The 19,128-nt window shown below is 49.8% G+C and overlaps 1 protein-coding gene across 2 annotated transcripts in view; it reads left to right on the top strand.

Annotated features, from left to right (window-relative positions):
- The first annotated feature begins 3,668 nt into the window (after nucleotides 1-3,668).
- The window catches only part of WWC1 (WW and C2 domain containing 1), a 147,334-nt gene continuing 131,874 nt past the window's right edge, over nucleotides 3,669-19,128 (top strand). For both annotated transcript variants that reach the window (XM_028102739.2, XM_088023678.1), the window contains exon 1: nucleotides 3,669-3,787. In XM_028102739.2, coding sequence (XP_027958540.1) covers nucleotides 3,669-3,787 — 119 coding nt within the window. The remainder of the gene's footprint in view (nucleotides 3,788-19,128) is intronic.

The following is a 19,128-nucleotide window of genomic DNA, read 5'->3' as shown; positions in this document are numbered from 1 at the left end:
CCAGGGTTTCTTCCATCCTAATTTTCTCTGGCTTAGGACATGTTTTCCCATCATTGAAAGGAACAGTCCATGGGTCCAATTAAGAACCTTAAATAATGCATGGCTATAGAAAAAGGACATTCTGGGCTCAATCATAGAAATGGAACTGTGTGCCTTCTCTGAGATGTGTGGGAGGGACAGCATGGGGTAGGGGGATTCGGGCATGGAGTCGGAAGAAAAATCTCAGCAGAGGTCTTCACAGCCTCCATTTCCATGAGTCTGTTCCTTTTTTTTTTTTTTTTAAGCTTAATTTCTCCTCCTTACCATCTTCATGAAACATGTTACCCTGCCACTCTAAAATTCTCTGAAACACATGTGTGCAAACTGGTCTTTCTTCTTTGCTCATGTGGTGGGGGAAAGGATTCAAGTGGGCGCCAGGCTCAGGTGTCTCCTATGGGCCCCCTGGATGTGAAAGTGAATGAGGAAAGGCTTGTCCTGTGGTCACTTCTGCTCAGCTCCAGTACTGGCCATGCCTCCAACTCAGTTCACAGGCAGCCAGACAAGGCCCCAGGAGGAAGGCCGGGAGAGGCTGGGCTTCTTGTCTTCAGTTCGCATTCCTGCAGTTCAGTCACCTGTAGAATAATGTCCAGCTTGCCCTACCGCGTGGCTGAGCTGGTTTTACCTTTAATCCCTTTCACGTTTGTCCTCAGCCTCAGAGAATGCCTGGGGATGATTCACCCGCCATCACATGGGGCAGGCAGTCATCTGTTTTATTACCTCACCCTGCTTGCAGCTTCTGGGAGATAACCTAGGATTCTTTTGTTGTGGGGGGGGGGGCGGGGAGGGGCGGAGGGGGTTGATGGAGGTAGAAAGGACTCAAAAGCAGACGAAGGCTTTAAGGAGTCAGTTCCTGTTGTGGTCTCTCTTTCCTGCTCCCCTCCTCATGTCTAAACTTCCAAAGGAACAAGGCATTTGGAAAATGCCAGGGCTTGGGCACCCGGGCTAAAAAGCAAGCTGGACTTGGCGGTCTACAACGTGTTTCCCTTCACAACCGACACCAACCAGTGAGAAGGCTGGATTGCAAGAGAAGATCAAAAGCAAATCAGCAGTTGGGAAGATTGTCACAAGCAACCATGCACAATTTTCAGGAAGGGAAAGGACACCATGGGTTTGTTTGGAACACAAAATAGTTCACTGATTCATATTTCATAAGGGCATGCTTGCCGCCAGGCACGGCACTCCAAAGGTACCACAATGAGGCCCCTGAGATGCTGGCTTAGCTCTGAGTGCCAAGCCCTCTACATTTCTCAGCTCCTATAGCCATTAATACAAGCCCTATGGAATCTATGTGATGTTTTTCAGACCTAAGACTGGAGACCTTGGTTAAGCAAATTACTCACGGTCACACGGGTCACATACAATCCTGCCCCCAAACAGACTGATTCCAGAGCTTTTGCTTCTTAGCGGAATACTTATGAAGCAAGCATCAACAGAGACAAGCATTCATCAGCATCCATAATATTTCAGATCCAGACCATGGGTAGGTCCAGAAATTGCAGCATAATCAAAAAAAGAAAGAAAGAAAGAGAGAGAGAGAGAGAGAGAGAGAGAAAGAAAGAATAGGTTAATGGTTAAGTGCGGGAGTCAAACAGACCTGAGTCTACTTATTGGTTCTATATCCGTGGCCAATAATATAGCATCTTAGAGCCTCAGTTTTCTCATCAGTAAAATGGGTATAAGTGTGCCCTACTCCAGAGGGCTGCTGTGAGGTTTATATGAGATCATGTGTGTGAAGCACCTAGCACCATGCTGGCTTTGCTTTTGAGCTATTGCTCTAATCAATAGTAGGTTTTTATATTGGGAAAACTTGGCCCAAGCAGAGGAAGTGAAGAGGGCTATGGGAACCCTCCTTAAAAGGATGGTGAACTCCTACTTTTGGGTGTTGCAGGCCAGTTGGAGGCCCATGATTCTGGACTTCTGTGCATGGCATCTATGGAATGAAGGAGGGTAGGAAGGGCTAAACACTAAGCCCTAGGTCAGGCCTCAGGGAAGTAACTGACTTTGCAGAAGGCATTTGGAGGGAAGTAACTGCCATGGTAGGTCTTATCTATTAAGAGAAAATGAGCCCACAAACATGGGATTCCTTCCCTTGTTCAGCACACTCTGGCCCATACAGCACTGGATGCTGGCCCCTCTGGGAGACTGGAGGGCTCAGCCAACAGGATACACTGCACTGGGCTCCATTCCTCCAGGCCATCTTCCTGCCACATATCCGGGGTAAAAATGGTTAAAAACACATTCAGGAAACACAGACAAGCCAGCTGATCCTTAACTCAGTCGTGCCACCTTTTTATATTTAATTACATATTTTTATTTTCTCAAGAAATGCTGTCTGATTTTAAATTTTCTTCTAATTTTTTTCAAAATAGAATTTTGCTTTGCTTTCTTCTTCCCCCAAATCCATAACATACCTACCTCAAAGTATCACAGGACAGAACCGCAGGTGAAGCTGCTAGCCCACAGCCTGGGAGAAGCTAAGTACTCAGTTTAGCTAACAAGACCATCATTATTATTACTTTACAAAATGCTTCCCCTGACACCCCTTGGAAGTCGTCCCGGGGGGAGGGGATTCATAGTATGCACTCCTAATTTTAGGGACCCAGAGGAGAGCCTGCTACATTAGCAAATACGGGGGTGGGGGAATGGTGAAACAACATGGGGAGAAGAATGGAACGAGAGGGAGACAGATGGTGCGTGTGTTGGGGGAAGGGATCAGAGATCCAGGAAAAACTTATGTTCCCTGAATTGCAAGAATGTTTCCATTTAACCACTTCTTGCCTGACTCCTGATTCTACACAAAAGAGAAGCGGGGAGTTTTAAGATTTGGAGCCACCTGTACCAAGAACCTTAGACGCGAGGTGCAGAGTCAGGAGCGTTAGAAAGCAGGGGCGTAGCGGCTCTTGCTCCAGCCACCGAGGGCTCCAGTCCGTGTCCCGGACCCAGGTAAGGGGCGGTCTCCCTTTCCCCTGGCAGGGGCGGTGTAGGGGCGGCCGGCGGTTCGGACTGTCCCACGAGGGGGCGCGTCTCGGGTCTTAGGACCCGCCCTCGCAGCCCTGGGCGCGGGGAGGGGACCCGGGAACCCAGGCGCCCCGCGCTCCGCCTCCCGTTTCCGGGGCAGCGCGGTTACCTGCACCGCCCGAGCCGCACCTGGCGGAGGCAGAAGTCGCAAAGCGAGCGAGCGCAGAACGCCGCAGCGGAGAGGGGCGACGGCGCCGGGCCAGGGGGAGGAAGAGGGGGAGGCGGCGGTTGCAAGCGGCGGCGTGGAGGGCGCAGCGCGCCGCGCGGCGGAGGAGGGCAGGCGGCAGCTGCGCTCGGCTCGCTCTGCCCCGCCGGCCGGGCGCGTACCCGGGCCCGCACCGCGCCGCTGCGGGCGCACATGGCAGCGTGAGAGGCCGGCGGCGGGAGCAGCGGGCGGCGCCGAGCCGGAGCCGCAGGGCCGCATGGACCGCGGCGCCACCCCGGCCGGCCCCCACTAGGGCCCCCAGTCCGCGGGCGCCACTCCCCACCCCCCCGCCATCATGGTGCCTCGGCGGCCGCCCGGGCTGGATACGGCCGGCCGGAGCCGCTGAGCCGGGGGCCCCCGCGGCGGCCGGGAGCTGCATGGGGGAGCGCGGGCCGCGCTCGGGAAGATGCCCCGGCCAGAGCTGCCCCTGCCGGAGGGCTGGGAGGAGGCGCGCGACTTCGACGGCAAGGTGTATTACATAGATCACACAAGCCGCACCACCAGCTGGATCGACCCGCGGGACAGGTAGGACCCCGGGGAGCCCCCACACCTCCCGTTCCCTCCTGCCCTAGGGGCCACCAGCCGGGACTGGGCCGGGGGTGCAAGGGAACTCTGCGAGCCTCTTGAGCTTTCTTCAGTTTGCTGCGCCCCCCCCCCCACAAGTCCCCCGCCGTCTGGAGCGCTGCTCCTGCCCGGGTGGGCTGCTGTGAGGAGAGGACGGCCAGTGGGTTGGCCCAGGCAGTCCCACCGCCATCCCCGATGGAGGACTTAGGCCCCAGCCGGCACCTGCCCAGAGTTTTGACCTTAAGCTCTAGCCCCGCCCCCCCGCCCCCTTTAGGAAGAGGTCGGGCGGGGGCTGGGGAAGCAACCTTTCAATGTGATTCTGGGGTTTCCCGGGGAGGCTTTCCCCAGCATGTGTGTGTGGGCGCGGGGGAGATGGGGAAGCATCTGGTTTGGAGGGGGTAGTAGGGACCCAGGATTCAGTGGAAACTGCTGGAGGAAGGACACTAGGCGGAGGGGAAGGCAGCCCGGAGTGTGGTTTTTGACAGGTGCCTGGGAGGCTCTGAGAAGAGCATAGGAGCAGCCAGGGGGCCTGGATGCCGGGAGTGGGAAGGAAAGGAAGGGGGCGGGGGGGGGGGGCTGATGGGGAAGACTGGTTCTCCAGGAATCTTACAGCAACTTGGAAGCTGTTAGGATATAGATGGAGGTGAGAGGCCTCCCGCAAAGCCCAGCCCATCACCTCGTTCTCCTCCCTTTCTTCCTCTGGGGGCCAGAGCTCCTCAGCCCTGCACCAGCGCGTCCTGACCTTGGTGGGCACCAAGCCGACTGTAGCACGGGATTTTTTTTTTTTTTTTTTGCTGAGGCAGGTGGAGTCTGAGATGACTGGTGTGGCTCTTAGCTTCAGACTTTTTCCCGGTTTTGATTGCTTGGCATTTCTTTACACACACCATCCCCATGTATATCCTGGGGTGGGCTGGAGGGGAAGAGGACCACCCTCTGAGATTTCTTTGTTGTCCTTGTTGTCTTGATCTGTGGTCATAGTATTTTAGGAATGTGGACTTTTCACCTGGTCAGTGCGACGTTGGGTATCAGGTGCCTGTGGTGAATTTTTTGGACCCTTCATCTTGTAGGGTTAGGATGGAGGTCCCAGAAGTCCAAGATGGGATGTGTAGCAAGGTGAGGGTTTAAAAAAAGAGGCCGAAAGAAAACTTGAGATTCCCAGTAGTTTCTGTGAGCACTTTAAATTCATTCATTTAACATTTACTGGGTGCTTGCTTTATTCTCATCATTCTTCCATGCTGGATGTCTCATTAATGTAATCTGGAAGAGAAAGTAAAAAAAAAAAAAAAAAAATCTCTACGCCTAATGTGGGGCTTGAACTCACCACCCCGATATCCAGATTCGCATGCTGTACTGACTGAGCCAGCCAGGTGGCCTTGGAAGAAAAATTTTTAATGCTAGAGAAAGCATCCCATGAGCAAGCTGCTTTAACCTCTGAACGCCGGGTTCCCCGTTTGTCAGATTAATGGTGTGCTTGGAAGGGAAGGAGTAATAGAAGAACTCTAGAAGTTGGAAGGGACATAGATGATCAGAGCCCAGCTCTTACTTTCAAACCTAAGAGAAAATTTGAGGCCCAGAGATGTGATTTGCTTGAATATCTTGATCTTTCCACCACTCACCATAGGCCAGATTCTTTACTAGCTCTGAAGTTCTGACCTCCGAATCTGTCCCGACTCACTTTCCTTCCCCGCCCCACGCAGGGTCATCTGCACCAGGGACGCTGTTGCCGCGTTGGTGAACGGGGCAGCCCCTTGTTCTCTTCTAGAACAGACGCGAGTTCAGTCTTCTGTTTCCTGCCTGGTTTTGGTCCCTGCAGCTTACTGAGGCCGCTGTGCTGTCAGCAGTTGGATGTTGGAGGACTGGGACAGCCCCACACCCAGCGCTGCTAACTCACCCGAGGTCACGAATCTAGGGACTTCTCTGGGGCTCTGAGAAAGCCTCTCAAACAACAGTAATTTTTTACCCCTGGACGAGGGCAAGTGGAAAACTGACTTGGCTAGAGCATTATTTTTCAGATTTTAGTATCATGTGAACCACCACCATGGTTTTGTGCTCAATGGACATGTACTGTCGCTTACTTAATACTTGACTTTAAATCAACTCAGTTTGAAAATTTTTGAACCACTTTCACATATGGGAAACTAGTAATATCTGTTGTCATAAATAGAAAGAATCCTGTCTAGAAACAGTAGAAGGGGAAAAAAAAACAACCCAGCACCATTATATTTTAGCTTTGTACTGTAGCTTGCCCATATCCCAGCAACAGGTATGCCCAGCCTTTATTTTTAGGCAGATTGGCAAGCATTGGAGAGGAATTAAAAACAGTGGCATTAAACTGAGCCACTCACTTTCTTCACCTTGCAAGTCATTGGTTTTAATGCAACTTCGTACCTCCTGGTCATCCCACCCACACTGGGTTGGTGGGGGGCCCCGGAGTTTAGGGCCCTGAGGTGTTCCTAGCACAACCCTGGGGTCACTGTTATGGTGGGCTAACTGAAAATTTGGGGAAAGAGCTCTGGAATTTCTCTGCTGCACACCCCGTTCGGGATTTCTGTCTTATAATCTTACCTGTGTGGCCTTGGGTAAATTGCTTGACCTCTCTGAGGTACAAGTAAGTGCTCCATTGGTGTGAGAAGACAGTTGATGAGATGTCCGCAGGACCCTGCCAGGTCTCAGATGTGGTTTCAGACTCCTTGGCTTCACCTTACCCCTCCTGACCCCATGGCAGAAGGGGAAGAGGGATTGTAACAAGGAAGAGGAAAAAAAACAAAAAAGCGAAAAAGAGCCAGACATTTTTGGGGTGGTGGGGTGGGGGAGATAAATTCTGCCAAGGTAGTCACATCTCTGCAACTAATTAATGCTCTTAAACAAAGGATCACGTAAAAAAAAATTCTTCTCCTTAAGCGTGTGTGTGTGTGTGTGTGTGTGTGTGTGTGTGTGTGTGTGTTTACATTTGTCTTGGCTTTTTCCTTACCTGAATCAAGGAGATGCCCACCCATTCCCTTGAATTGAAAAGAAGTAAGTCAAACGGTCCTTCAGTCAGAAAAGTAATTTCTTAGCCACGAAGAACAAAATAGCGTCTCGGGTTACCAACCCTGAAGAATGTCTTGGCACATTCCTCCCTCTGGGGCCGAGCTGTTTTGTGCGCTGTCCGGCCTGGAGGCTGCTGGGGGTAGGGAATCCGGTTTTCCGCTTCCCCTTTCACCAGCGGGCTGGAAGAGCAGCTAGGCAGCCAGCCTTGCCAACTCTCTCCTCTTCTCACCCAGGGCAAGACTGGGAGGCCGAAATTCCTGAGGACGGTTGTCCCAACAACCCAAGAGGGTCCGGTGGGCAGCGTGGGCCCTGCCTACTGGGCCAAAGGCTCCAACGGCACCATAGGCTCCTCCTGAGGCAAGGCTGGCCTGGAGAATCAGGTGCTCTGGCCTCCCCTTGGAGCAGAATAACTCTGGGTGCTTCTGGGAGCTTCCAGCAAAGGGCCAGCATTCCTTGTGTATTTAACTTAGTGGTATGCGAAAACAAATACGCTGATTGTTCTCCAAGGAAGAACGGATTGTTTGAACTGGCCCTGCCAGAGAAGGTTCCTGAAGCCTAATTCCTGTTCATTCGATGGTGTATGTTCAGACCTTCTTCCAGGAACCACCCGGGAGCTCTGTGGGCACAGTTTCTGGGGCTATGTGATAAGTTCTGGAGGCCCACATGGCTAAGAGGCCATGTTGAGAGGACTCAGCAACTTCTCTCATGATTTGAGGAACATTTGCTAGTCCTGTTATTTCAGAAATAATTTATGTTGTAGGAAGTTGCGTCTACAGTCAAAAGATCTGAACCTCCTTCTGGCCACAGATCCTCCTGAGAATCTGACCAAGGTTAAAGATGCTTCCTGAAGAAAAGTGCAAATACAGTTTTTGGCACATAATTTTGGGGGGCTCTTGGACCCCAGGTCCATACTCCTGCCATAGATTAATTTAGAAACTGCTTATCACTGCCTATATGCCCTCCTGTTCAGCGAGGTAGGAAGTAATGAGTGAGCATTTACTGTAGTCAGGCAGTCTGCTGAGAGCTTTATATGGGTGATGTCCTTTAATCCCTCGGACAACCCTGAGAAATAGGTACAATGATCTGTGAGGAACCTGAGGCTCAGGGGGGCTGAGTTTGATGAAAGCCAACTTTTGTGGAGGCGAGATGCGGATGCTGGGCGCAGTGACGCCAGAACCCACATGTCTGACTGCTGCCCTGCACTGCTACCCCGCCTGGGCCCCGTTGCCTAGGGGATTTGGCCTTGGGGAATGGAGTGGGGACAAGCAGGGTTTCCCTCACTGGTAGCCATGCTGGTGTGGCCGGGCCACGGTTAGCCAGAGAGCAAGTGTGGACAGTGGAAAGAGGGTGAGCCTTGCCACCTGAGTGACCTTGGCAAGTTGCAAGCCTTGGCTTTTGTCTTTTCTACAATAGGGAGGTACACATAGTTGTCAAGAGCAGCTGTGGACATTAAATAAGCTGAGACAGGTAGAGCAGTTAGCACAGAGCCTGGTACCCAGGAGGCACTTGGGAATGCCAGTTCTTTTCGCTTTTACTAGAATGTGCCTATGGAACACTTAAATCAAATGGAGACTGAGTCTCTGCAGGCTCTGTAGCAGTTTGTAGCTGGGATGGACTTTCCCGGTCGTGTAACCCATCCCTCTCATTTCACTGATGAAACTAAAACTCAGAGACAAGTGACTTATTTACCTGCCCAAAGTCACACCTTGAATCACTAGGAAAGATCTCCTTCCCTCTTTCTTTAATGCAAACTTTTCCCTACAAATCAGACCCAGTCTCTCCTCACCCATTGTAATAATTTGGGAATATTTTGTGCTTGTGGCTGAGTTATTTTCCATAATCCTTTCTGACTATGTAGACCAGCAGTTTTCTTTCATCTGTCCCAACCATTTGTGAGTTGTGTCCTAGGAATTCAACTTACTCTATGCTCCTCATTGGGCTGAGCCTTTTCTATTAGGATTCATTTCATCCTTTTGCCAACCCCATGAGGTAAGTATTATTATCTTTGTGTTCAGATGAGGAAACTGAGACTTAGAAAGGTAAAGTAAGTTGCTCAAGGTCACCAGTAGGTGATGCACCCCGAATCGGAGTCCAGGTAATGGCACTCTTGAGTCCACACTCAAGTTAACTGTAGCTGTTCCAGAGTGCCCTGTCAGTAAGGTGGCCTTGAAAGTTGCCATTTATTCCTGAGCTGAAGCAAACCTGCTGTGCATCTCAGAGAGATAATGTTGCTGAGGAAGCCTGATCAGAGGGGCCTGTGAGATCCTCAGCGTGGATTAGGAGGCTGTTGGGCAAAAACCCCACCTTCTGGATGCAGCCAGCTAACCAGAGCTCTGGGAAAGCGAGAACAGAAACAGAGGCAAAGAAATTCTAAAGGATACAGTGTGTGTCGAGAGCTCAGAGTCATTTCCAAATCGCTTGGGTAAATGTTCCCAGTGGCCAGGGAATTAGTAGCCAAGGCAGTTACTCTGTCATCACCTCCCCGGCTTTTTGCCTAGCCAAACTGACCTGATTCTCCAATCCCCCGGGATCCCAGGTAGCTATGAAACACTGCTCTTTTGAAGAGAAGGGAATCAGGTTGCCTTAGTTACCGGGAGCGTTGGAACACCAAGCTCAGGTGCACATGAGGAGAGACAAGGCTCAAATAAGTGGGAGTTGGAAGGTGGCCGGCGTGTTGCTGCAGAGCTTCCTGGATTGGAAGAAGCCTTGGTCAGGTTTTGGTGGCATTTGCAGGGGTTGCCAAGTGAGGGGCAGTTGGCTGTCCCTGCGTCAGGAGCTGTCTCGGGCCATGTCTCCCTCCCTCCAGGCAATGAGGACCTGCAGCCACCAGCTCAGTCAGGGGCCCTGGACCAGAGAAATCTGCTTCTCTTGGGGAAATGGCTGGGGTGACATCTTCTGGGGTTTCCACTTGGACAGGGCCGATGGCCGTGTCTGGGCTGAGTGTGTGTGAAAACTTCACACGCCCTGCGTCTTGCAGCATGGACAGGGCCAGCCGGCTGCAAACCCTCAGGCAGAACAGTGAGAGGCTCTGCTTGCTGCTGACAAGCTTCTCGGCTGCCTTGAATCCCTGTTTCAGAGTGAGATAAAAGAAGAGAAAACTCAGAAACTGGATACAGTGGTGTTTTGTTATTCAACCTTCACCAGCAGGCCATTAAGCCTCCAGCTCCTGAGCAGAAAACTTCTTGCCAAAAGAATGGGGGAAGATTGAGGCGGGGACAGGCGTTCAGTGTTGCTGTGTTGGGAGAACACAGAACATTTTCTAAAGATGCTGGACAGGGCAGGGGTGGGGCTAAAAATGGACAAGTGCGGTGGGTCACATTCTCCACCCCCCCTTAACCCCCCACAATTGCCTCCTCAGTGCTTCTACCCATGACATCTCACCATTGGGAAGAAATGGGATCTTTCAGTTTCAAATGTCTGCCAAAGAAAAAGGACCCAGGCTTAAGTTCTCCCTCAATGGTCAGCCAGAGAAAAAAAAAAAAAAGATGAAGCTGCATCAAGATTAGGGACACCTTTGTTGCCTGTTTTCTTCCCCTGTTCCATTCATCACTCGTTGGCAGCCAGGATCCCAGGCCAGCGGCAGCTGCTGACTTTCCCCAGCCGGCTGCCTGCTGTTGCTGGGCCCAGCTCCGTGGCAGCCCCACCATCCCCACCCCCCGGTTCCGTGGCAGCCCCGCTGTCGCACCCCCGGTTCCATGGCAGCCCTGCCGTCTGTCCCCCCGGTTCCATGGCAGCCCCGCCGTCCCCCCCGGTTCCATGGCAGCCCCGCCGTCCCCCCCGGTTCCATGGCAGCCCCGCTGTCCCCACGCCGGCTTTCTCCTCACCCAGTGGCAGTTGCTTGTTTGGTTGGTCGGTGGGGCCGCCCTTCCAATCCACTGACTGGTACCTGACTTGAAAGGGTAAAGTATCAAGATACAGGCATCAGGTGGCTGCTAGGATGAGGTGACCTTGGGACAGCCTTCTGATCTTGCATCTGTTGTGGCTTTTCTTAGGTAGTTAGGGCTCTGTGAGCATTTCACTTTGTATTCCAGGAATTTCTTCCAAGCGCATGGCTTGTCTTTGTACTGCTAACAAGGCAAACAATAACTGGTTTTAACATTGGTGGTAAGGAAGATAGTAATAGTTACATTGTATCATTTCTATCCGTACCTGTCATATGCCAAGCACTGTTGCTCATTGTAGTTTTCTGGCATCTTGCAAATGGGGAAACTGAGGCTGATAAGAATGGGCAAGTGACAAGCTCCAGGTCGCACCGGTAGAAAGAGGCAGAGTTGGATTCCGAATCAGGGTCCATCTGATTTCAAAGCCTTACTCTTTGCACTGCTGCACTCTCAGTAAATTCGGAGAGAGGAAGGGCAGAGAGAGGGAAGCAGAGGGAAGGGGAACTTTTTGACTACAGAGGAATCAACAGAAACACACCTATCAGTGTATTATTCACTGTGGAGAAAAATGATTGTGTGCTCCCAGCCAAACATCGGTCCCACAGTACCGTACCATTCCCTGCCGTGGATAAGGTCTTCGCAAAGATCTTCACAGGGCACCAAATCAAGTTCTGGCTCTGTCATTACACGTAGTAGGGGACCTCGAATAAGTTTCTTCTCCTCAGAGTAGGACGTGCCTACCCCCGAGGATGAGATGACACCAGACAGGGCAAGTCTTAGCCCAGTGCCAAGTGCACGTCAGACTTTCTAATGGCAGCTCTTCCTGGTGAGGCGCGTTTGCCCTCCTGGGCATCCGTAGAGGAACTCGAACGATCTTTCCTTCCTTGCCAACTCCAGTGTCTTCTGGTAAACCAGGGCTCATCTGAGCCACGTTGACATCAGAGCTTGCAAACCACCTCGGCAGCACTCATTAGATAAATAAGTCAATAAATTCTTTTCCCCCCACCCCGGTCTTATCGGAGACAAGCCCTTCTTTGGAATTTCTGGAGTGAAGTGACTTGCCAGCGAGCTGGCACCGGGGCTTGTGTGTGAAGCGGGGGTAAGGAATCGCAGTTGTCGTGGCAGAACTGAAAAGGCTGCTGCAGAAACTGGAGGTATCTGGAATTCATCTGTAACTGCTTGATACCATGTCTCTTCACTCCAGAAGTCCTCCCCCTCCCGCCAACCTCTTGCTGATTTTCGCACGGCAGTGGTGTAGAAGGGCATTGGTATTTATCACGTCCCACCCAGCCAGGGGTTGGCCATTCATTCAGCAGGTATTTATTGAGTGCCTACTGGGCTTCAGGCTCCGGTGCCAGTGCTGAGGATCAGAGCAAAGTCCCTGCAGCAGCAGGGTGTACCCTTGGGCGAGGGAGAAGAGCAAACAGTTAAACAGATAAGTTGCATTACAACTGGAGGCTTGGTGTTCTCTGGAATTCTTTTACCCATCTTAGGAAGATGGAGGGACAGGCCCATCTGCTGCACCTGTTGGCAGTTGTGGGGTGAACTTAGATTTGGAACTGGGAGACATTTGTGCCTTCAACAGGGTGTTGCCAAGAGCCTGTCAGGATGAGCTGGGCACTGCACTAGGAGCTAGGAATGCAAGGGTGAGATGCAACAGTCAGTCTGCAATTCGTAATATTTACTACAAATTAGTGAGAGAGTCATCAAGTTGTGCAAATACAGTTAGAAATGCCAGGCTATCTGGACCTTGATTTTCCTTCCTCCTCTGTTTCATCTGGACTCATTTAATCATTCAAAAATATTTATTGAGTGCCTGTGAATGGCTAGGGTGTCTGTAATGTGCCAAGCATCATTCCAGCACTGGGGACTCAGTGGACCAACAGAAATCCTGGCCTTGTGGATCTTATATTTTAGAGCACAGGTTGTCAAACTTGCAGAAGCGTCAGAACCACCTGGAGGGCTTGTTAAATCGCACTACCCAACTCCAACCTCCCCCCCACCCCAGTTTGCCTCAGTAGGGCTGTTGTGGGGCCTGGAAATTTGCATGTCCAACCGGTCCCCAGGTGTTGCTGCTGGTCTTTGCCTGCCATTGGCAGTCGATTCACTGAGTCCTCACAGTAGGCTGGGAGAGTACCATATTACTCCTGTTTCACAGACGGGGAAACCCAAGAGAGCAGGTGAGATAACCTGGCCCTCCGTCTTAAGGCCAAGAGAGCGAGAGGAAGTGGTTTCGGGAGCAGGCAGTTTCCCTGCATGGCTATGATTGCCATGAGCATACCGGAAACCCAGTGGTGGCAAAATCTGGTAGGGTTTTCTCCTCCGTTGTGAAATAAAGCACAGGGAAGCAGGAAGTCTGAGGGGATTCTGGAAGCCAGAAGGACTTCTCTTTACATTAGAATGTGTAGAGAATCTAGGGGCGCCTGGGTGGCTCAGTCAGTGAAGCATCTGCCTTTGGCTCAGGTCATGATCCCAGGGTCCTGGGATGGAGACCTGAGTGGGGGCTCTCTGCTCAGCAGGGAGCCTGCTTCTCCCTTTCTCTCTGCCTGCCACTCTGCCTACTTGTGCTTGTTCTCTCTCTTTCTCTGTCAAATAAATAAATAAAATCTTAAAAAGAAAAAAAAGAATGTATAGGATCTGTATATCCATACTCAGGAGAGGATCAGAGGAAACAGTTGTCTCTGTTTCTCAATGGCACTGAGCCAGGACATCCATGCTGAACTGTTCTGCCAAGAAAGGGTCGCTGGGCTCCTTCACCACTGGGAACTTTCAGGGCCCCCTGCCCCCAGTCCGACTTCAGCCCTAGGGAGTGCAGGAGAGGTGTGTGGAAGAGGCAAGTCCTTCTTCTCACTGAATCCTCACAAACCCTTGAGGGAGACATTGTCCATTGCTGGTCCCCTTGACCACAATTTGGATTTTATATCTCAACCTTGTCACTGGCTAGTTCTGTGAGCTTGGTTAAGTTACTTAAACCCTCCTGAGCCTCAGAGTCTTCACTAGCAAAATGAGAATGTTAGAAGATACCTCATAGGGTTAGCCAAAACCGAATTAGAGGTGTCTCATCATATGCAAGTTCCACTCTCCAGATAGTTCTAAATGCAGCCCGTTAAGGCCTTCTCAGTACATTCTATTATTATTATTTTTAAATTTTATTTATTTGGGCGCCTGGGTGGCTCAGGTGGTTAAGCATCTGCCTTTACGGCTCAGACCATAATCTCCAGGTCCTGGGATCGAGCCCCACGTCGGGCTCCCAGCTTAGCAGGGAGGCTGTTTCTCCCTCTCCTCCGCAGCTCGCCCTTCTTGTGCTCTCTCGCTCTCTCTGTCTCTCTCAAATGAATAAATAAAATCTTTTTAAAAAATAAGATAAAATTTATTAGAGAGAGAGCACAAGCAGAGAGGAGGGGCAAAGGGAGAGGGAGAAAGCAGGCTCCCCGCTGAGCAGGGAGCCAGATGCAGGGCTTGATCTTATGACTCTGAGATCACGACCTGAGCCAAAGGCAGATGCTTAATAAGCTGAGCCACCCAGGCACCCCTCCTCAGTACATTTTATAGCTTTATCAGTCATTATATAATTACTGCTCAATTCATGTATTTTGAGTACCAGATTTCTTGGACATAAACCACTTTCTTCCTGTTTTTCTGGGAAAACTGATCATACTTCGGAGATAAACATCTTTCCAGTAAACAATGACTTTTGCTAGACAAGACTACTGAAAGGTATCTTAACAGTTCAAGGAGTTTCTAAACCAGCCTGAGTGCTTTATTTCCATCGCTGACATAAAACAAACATTTACCAGCTACAGTGGAGACCATGGGTATTTCTCCAGCTTCCTTACTGGTCACCCAGCCCAAGTTCTCCAAATGTGGTCCCAGACTAGCACATCAGCTTCTTCTGGGAGCTCGTTAGAAACACAGATTCTCGGGGTGCCTGGGTGACTCAGTTGGTTAAGCGGCTGCCTTCAGTTCAGGTCATGATCCCGGAGTCCTGGGATTAAGCCCCACATCCAGCTCCCTGCTCAGCAGGGAGCCTGCTTCTCCCTCTCCTGTGCACCTCCCCCTGCTTGTGCTCACTATCTCTCTCTCTCTCTCTCTCTCTCGAATAAAGAAAGAAAATCCTAAAAAGAGGGAAAAAAAGAAACGCAGATTCTCACATCCCGCCTACTAAATCCAAAACTTGACTCTACTGCCCCTCAAGTCTCAAAACCACCGGCCAAATGTTTGCAGCCAGAATGACCAAAGGTATTTTGTTAGTGATTGCAGGCAGAAACTGACCAGATTTAAAGAACCTTCTGAGCACAGGTAGGGGCAGCCAGTTGAAATGGTCTTCATTGGCTTATGACCATTTTAGTATCATCCGCAGACTTTTAGTGTGCAAGCTGGACCTTCACACTTCCTTCACCAGGCCCCACCATTGCTTGACATCTTTTTTACATTGAGGTTCATCTCACAAACGAAGGTTAGAAAGGCCTTCCCCTTGTGCCTTGCCTGGGCCCCATGGCACCTTACACTGTAGTAGAAAAGCATGACCACCCGCGTGTTCTGCGTTCGTGGTTATTAGGTAGACCAGTGGCTGGCAGGCAGTAGGAGTGCCCTGAGTCAGGAAATGAATGTCTCCAGTTGGGAGTTTTGGATTCTGTTTCTGGCCCTTCTTCAGGGCAACAAGTCACTTGCCTTCCCTGATCCCTGGTCTCCACTGCTCTGCCATGGGGGAATAATAACCTTTGATCTCCTTTCCACAACAGAGGATAGGAGGTTGTGTTTGGAGCTGGGGGACAAAAGGAACAGTCAGTGATTCTCAAGTTCATTTGCACATGAGTCTCACAGGAGGGAAGTGCAGACAATACCCATGTCTGGCCCACTCCCAGACCCTCTGGTTTAATCGGACCAGGGCATGGCCTGGGCACGGGATTTCCAGGGTAGAGCCCAGATTGGAGAACCGTGACTGTAGGTAAATATGGTCTTATAAACAGGGTTTCAGGGAGATTATATGAAAGTACCCCCTAGAAATTTTTAAAACTAAAGATTTCTACAGTTCTATATAGAAGAATTGAGATGATTTAGGAAGTACTTTAAGAAGTAGTTGCGGGAGGGGAGAAGTAGATCTTTGGGGGATGTCAGTCACCTTGCTGTACCTGTCTTGTGATTTCTTTCCTGGTGTGTTAAGGATCAGAGAGATTTAGGCTCGTCTTTACTTTAATGTGAAAATCTTTAAATTCCCATTGCAGCAGTAATGGTTTTGGACAGATTGGTGTAAGCTGCTGTAGAGTTGCAGGCCCAGGGGTTGGGCCTCCCGCACATCTTCTGTCTGACCTCAGCAGAACCCCGTCTGGATTTCATGCACACATCTGTGTCCTTGAGACTCCAAGGGAGTGGGGCATGCAGACATTGTCACCATATAGATCATAGCCTGTGGGTAAGAACTCATAATAGCCAACACTTATTAAGACCTTAGACTGTGCCAAGATCTGGGCTGTGGGCTTTGAATGCATTATCCAATTTAATTCTCATAGCAGCCCAATGAGGTAAGAATGATACCGTCTCCATTCTGCTGATGGGGAAAGTGATGCATAGGGGTTTGAAAACCCGCCCACGATTGTAAGCTTATAAGTGGCAGAATTGGGATTCAAATTCAGTCTGCCCGCCCCCAAAATGCATGTTCTTCACCATTGTGTAGGTCAGGCAAGACAGGGGGAGCAACGCTGACTTATTCCTGGTAATTCAGACCAGAGCCTCTTTCACTGTGCTGACTGCTGCAGTGGCAGCTTCTTCCAGTTGCTCAGGATCTGTTTGGAGAGGCCAGACTTTTGTGTTTGCTCTACTCCTGTTTTAGCAGATGTCCCTCTTCAGGAAGCAGGGTGAGTGAGCTGTTTTTGTGAGTAGAATAGGTTTTTCAAAATCCACCCCCCAGGGATGAATGCCCTTGACCAAATCCCTTGGTCCTTGGTCCATGGTGGTGATCAGCATCTTTGCTTCACCCTCCTTACTGTGTTCAAGAGAGCTCCATCTCTTATTATTACTCTGACACAAAAGACTTAGCAAGAATCAAGTTCCTCTTGGACTCTTGGTATCTGCCCAGCATATGGGCTTGGTCTGCAGCATTCTTGCTTGCCCAGCAGAACATCCTGTAGGATGTTTGTTTTGGGTTCACTAGAAGTCATTTGGGTCATCTCAGACCCGAAATGGCTCTAACTGGGCATGAATTACTTTCCACTTCTATTGCACATTGGGTAGAACTGAAAAGGGTGCCACTACCTTTGTGTATTTGGTTCCTGGTGGGAGCTGTGCTAGGAAGGGGGTTCAGCAGTGAATAAAGGCTAACGTCACCCCTCGTGGAGCTTACAGACAATAATAAAAACATAAAATAATTACAGATCAGGAAAATGAAGAGGATGCTGTATCAGAAAATAAGTCCTTGTGAATGATACCAGAGGTCAAGCCATAAAGTTGTAAAGTTCTATAATTAGAAAAACTGGATTTGCTTTTAACTTTAAAAAAAGATACATCTTTAATGATCCCCTGTCTCCCTCTTCATACAGGTCTTAATTCCAGTGAGTAGATTGTGGTCCTCACTCTGGTGGCAGCCAACAGGGTTTCTTCTTAACTTTGGCCAGGGAGCCAGGTTTCCTCTGAGTCTGGCATCATCTGTTGACAGCATGCATCGGAACCTCCTGAGTGGCTCAAATGCAGATTTCCAGGCCCAGCCCCAGTCAACCTAATCAGAACCCATGGATTATATGGAACCCAGACTCCATGTGTGTGAAAAGAACCCTCAAGTGATTTTGATGCCATCTTAAGGTTGAGAACCCCTGAACCCAACCAGACCTAGAATCCCTTTGGCCTCTGCTACAGCCTGGCCTGCTTTTTGGGCCTCATATCAAAGAAATCTCTTCCTTTTGTCAGGCATCTGTGGATTTTTCTCCAATGTGCTCAGGCATTCCCTCTCCAAGAATAAATGTTCAGTCTGTGTGCTCACAGCCCATGCCCGTCCCTCTGAAGAACACGGAGGAATTCCGTAGCCGCTGGCCCCCACTCATGCTCCAGCATTCACCCCCTCCTCCTCCCACCTCATCCTCTGATCACGGTTCCAGAAAAGTCACAGGAGCCCCATGATGAGCTCTTCCTCGACCTCCCTGTAGCATCTAACAACCTGGCTGACCCTCTTCCTTTCCTGGTGTCTTTCTTTAATTTTTATTTATTTTGTGGAGATATAATTGACATGTAAATTTAGTTTTCAGTGTACAACATGATTCAGTATTTGTATATATTACAAAACGATCGTCACAGTAAGTCCAGTTAATATCCCTCAATACATAGAGTTTTTTTTCTTGTGATGAGAACTTTTAATATGTGCTGTTAGCAGTTTTCAAGTGGGCAGTTGCAGTATTGTTAACTATGGTCACCATGCTGTAGATTACATCCCCAGGACTTATTTATTTTATAACTGGAAGTTTGTACTTTTTGACCCCCTTCACTCATTTTGCCCACCACACCTCCTGCCTCTGGCAACCACCAGTCCGTGCTCCGTATCTGTGAGCTTGTTTTGTTTTGTTTTATTTTTGGATTCCACATATGAGATCATATAGTATTTGTCTTTCTCTATCTTATTTCGCTTAGCATAATGCCCTCAAGGTCCATCCATGTTAACACAAGATTTCATTCTTCTTAATGGTAGTAGTATTCCATCGTATATATACACCGCATTTTCTTTACCCATTCATTCATTCATCAGTGGCCACTTAGGCTGTTTCCATATCTTGGCTGTTGTAAATGATGCTGCAGTGAGCATGGGGTGCAGATATATTTTTGAATTAGTGTTTTCATTTCCTTCAAATAAATACCCAGAAGTGGGATTGCTAGGTCATATGGTAGTTCTATTTTTAATTTTTTGAGGAACCCACATACTGTGTTTTTTTTTAAGATTTTATTTATTTATTTATTTATTTATTTATTTATTTATTTATTTATTTGAGAGAGAGAGAGAGAGAGAGAGAGAGCGTGTGTGCATGCGTGCGCGAGCACCAGTAGGGGGAGCGGCAGAGGGAGAAGCAGATTCCCCACTGAGCAGGGAGCCCGATGCCACTGGATCCCAGGACCCTGAGATCATGACCTGAGCCGAAGGCAGATGCTTAACTGACTGAGCCCCCAGGCGCCCCCCATACTGTTGTTCCTAGTGCCCGCACCAACTTACATTCCCTCCAGCAGTGCACAGGCATCTAATGGTGATGTTGACCCTCCTCCTCCATTGGCGATCACTCTTCTCCAGGAAAGGGAGGGCATTTTGTGGTCTTAGCTCCTGTTGCTCTTCCCTAGTAATGTCCTATACCCCACACTTCCTGCTGCCTCTCGTCTAGCAAAACGTCAAGTGCCCATTTCCAGTTTCCTGCTGGACAT

The sequence above is a fragment of the Eumetopias jubatus genome, unplaced genomic scaffold (genome assembly GCF_037043125.1).
Source record: "Eumetopias jubatus isolate StellerSeaLion01/CBP00866 unplaced genomic scaffold, mEumJub1_p1.0 scaffold_5, whole genome shotgun sequence".
Taxonomy (NCBI): Eukaryota; Metazoa; Chordata; class Mammalia; order Carnivora; family Otariidae; genus Eumetopias; species Eumetopias jubatus.
Note: the sequence above shows the minus strand (reverse complement) of the source record. Positions and strands in the feature narration are given on the sequence as shown.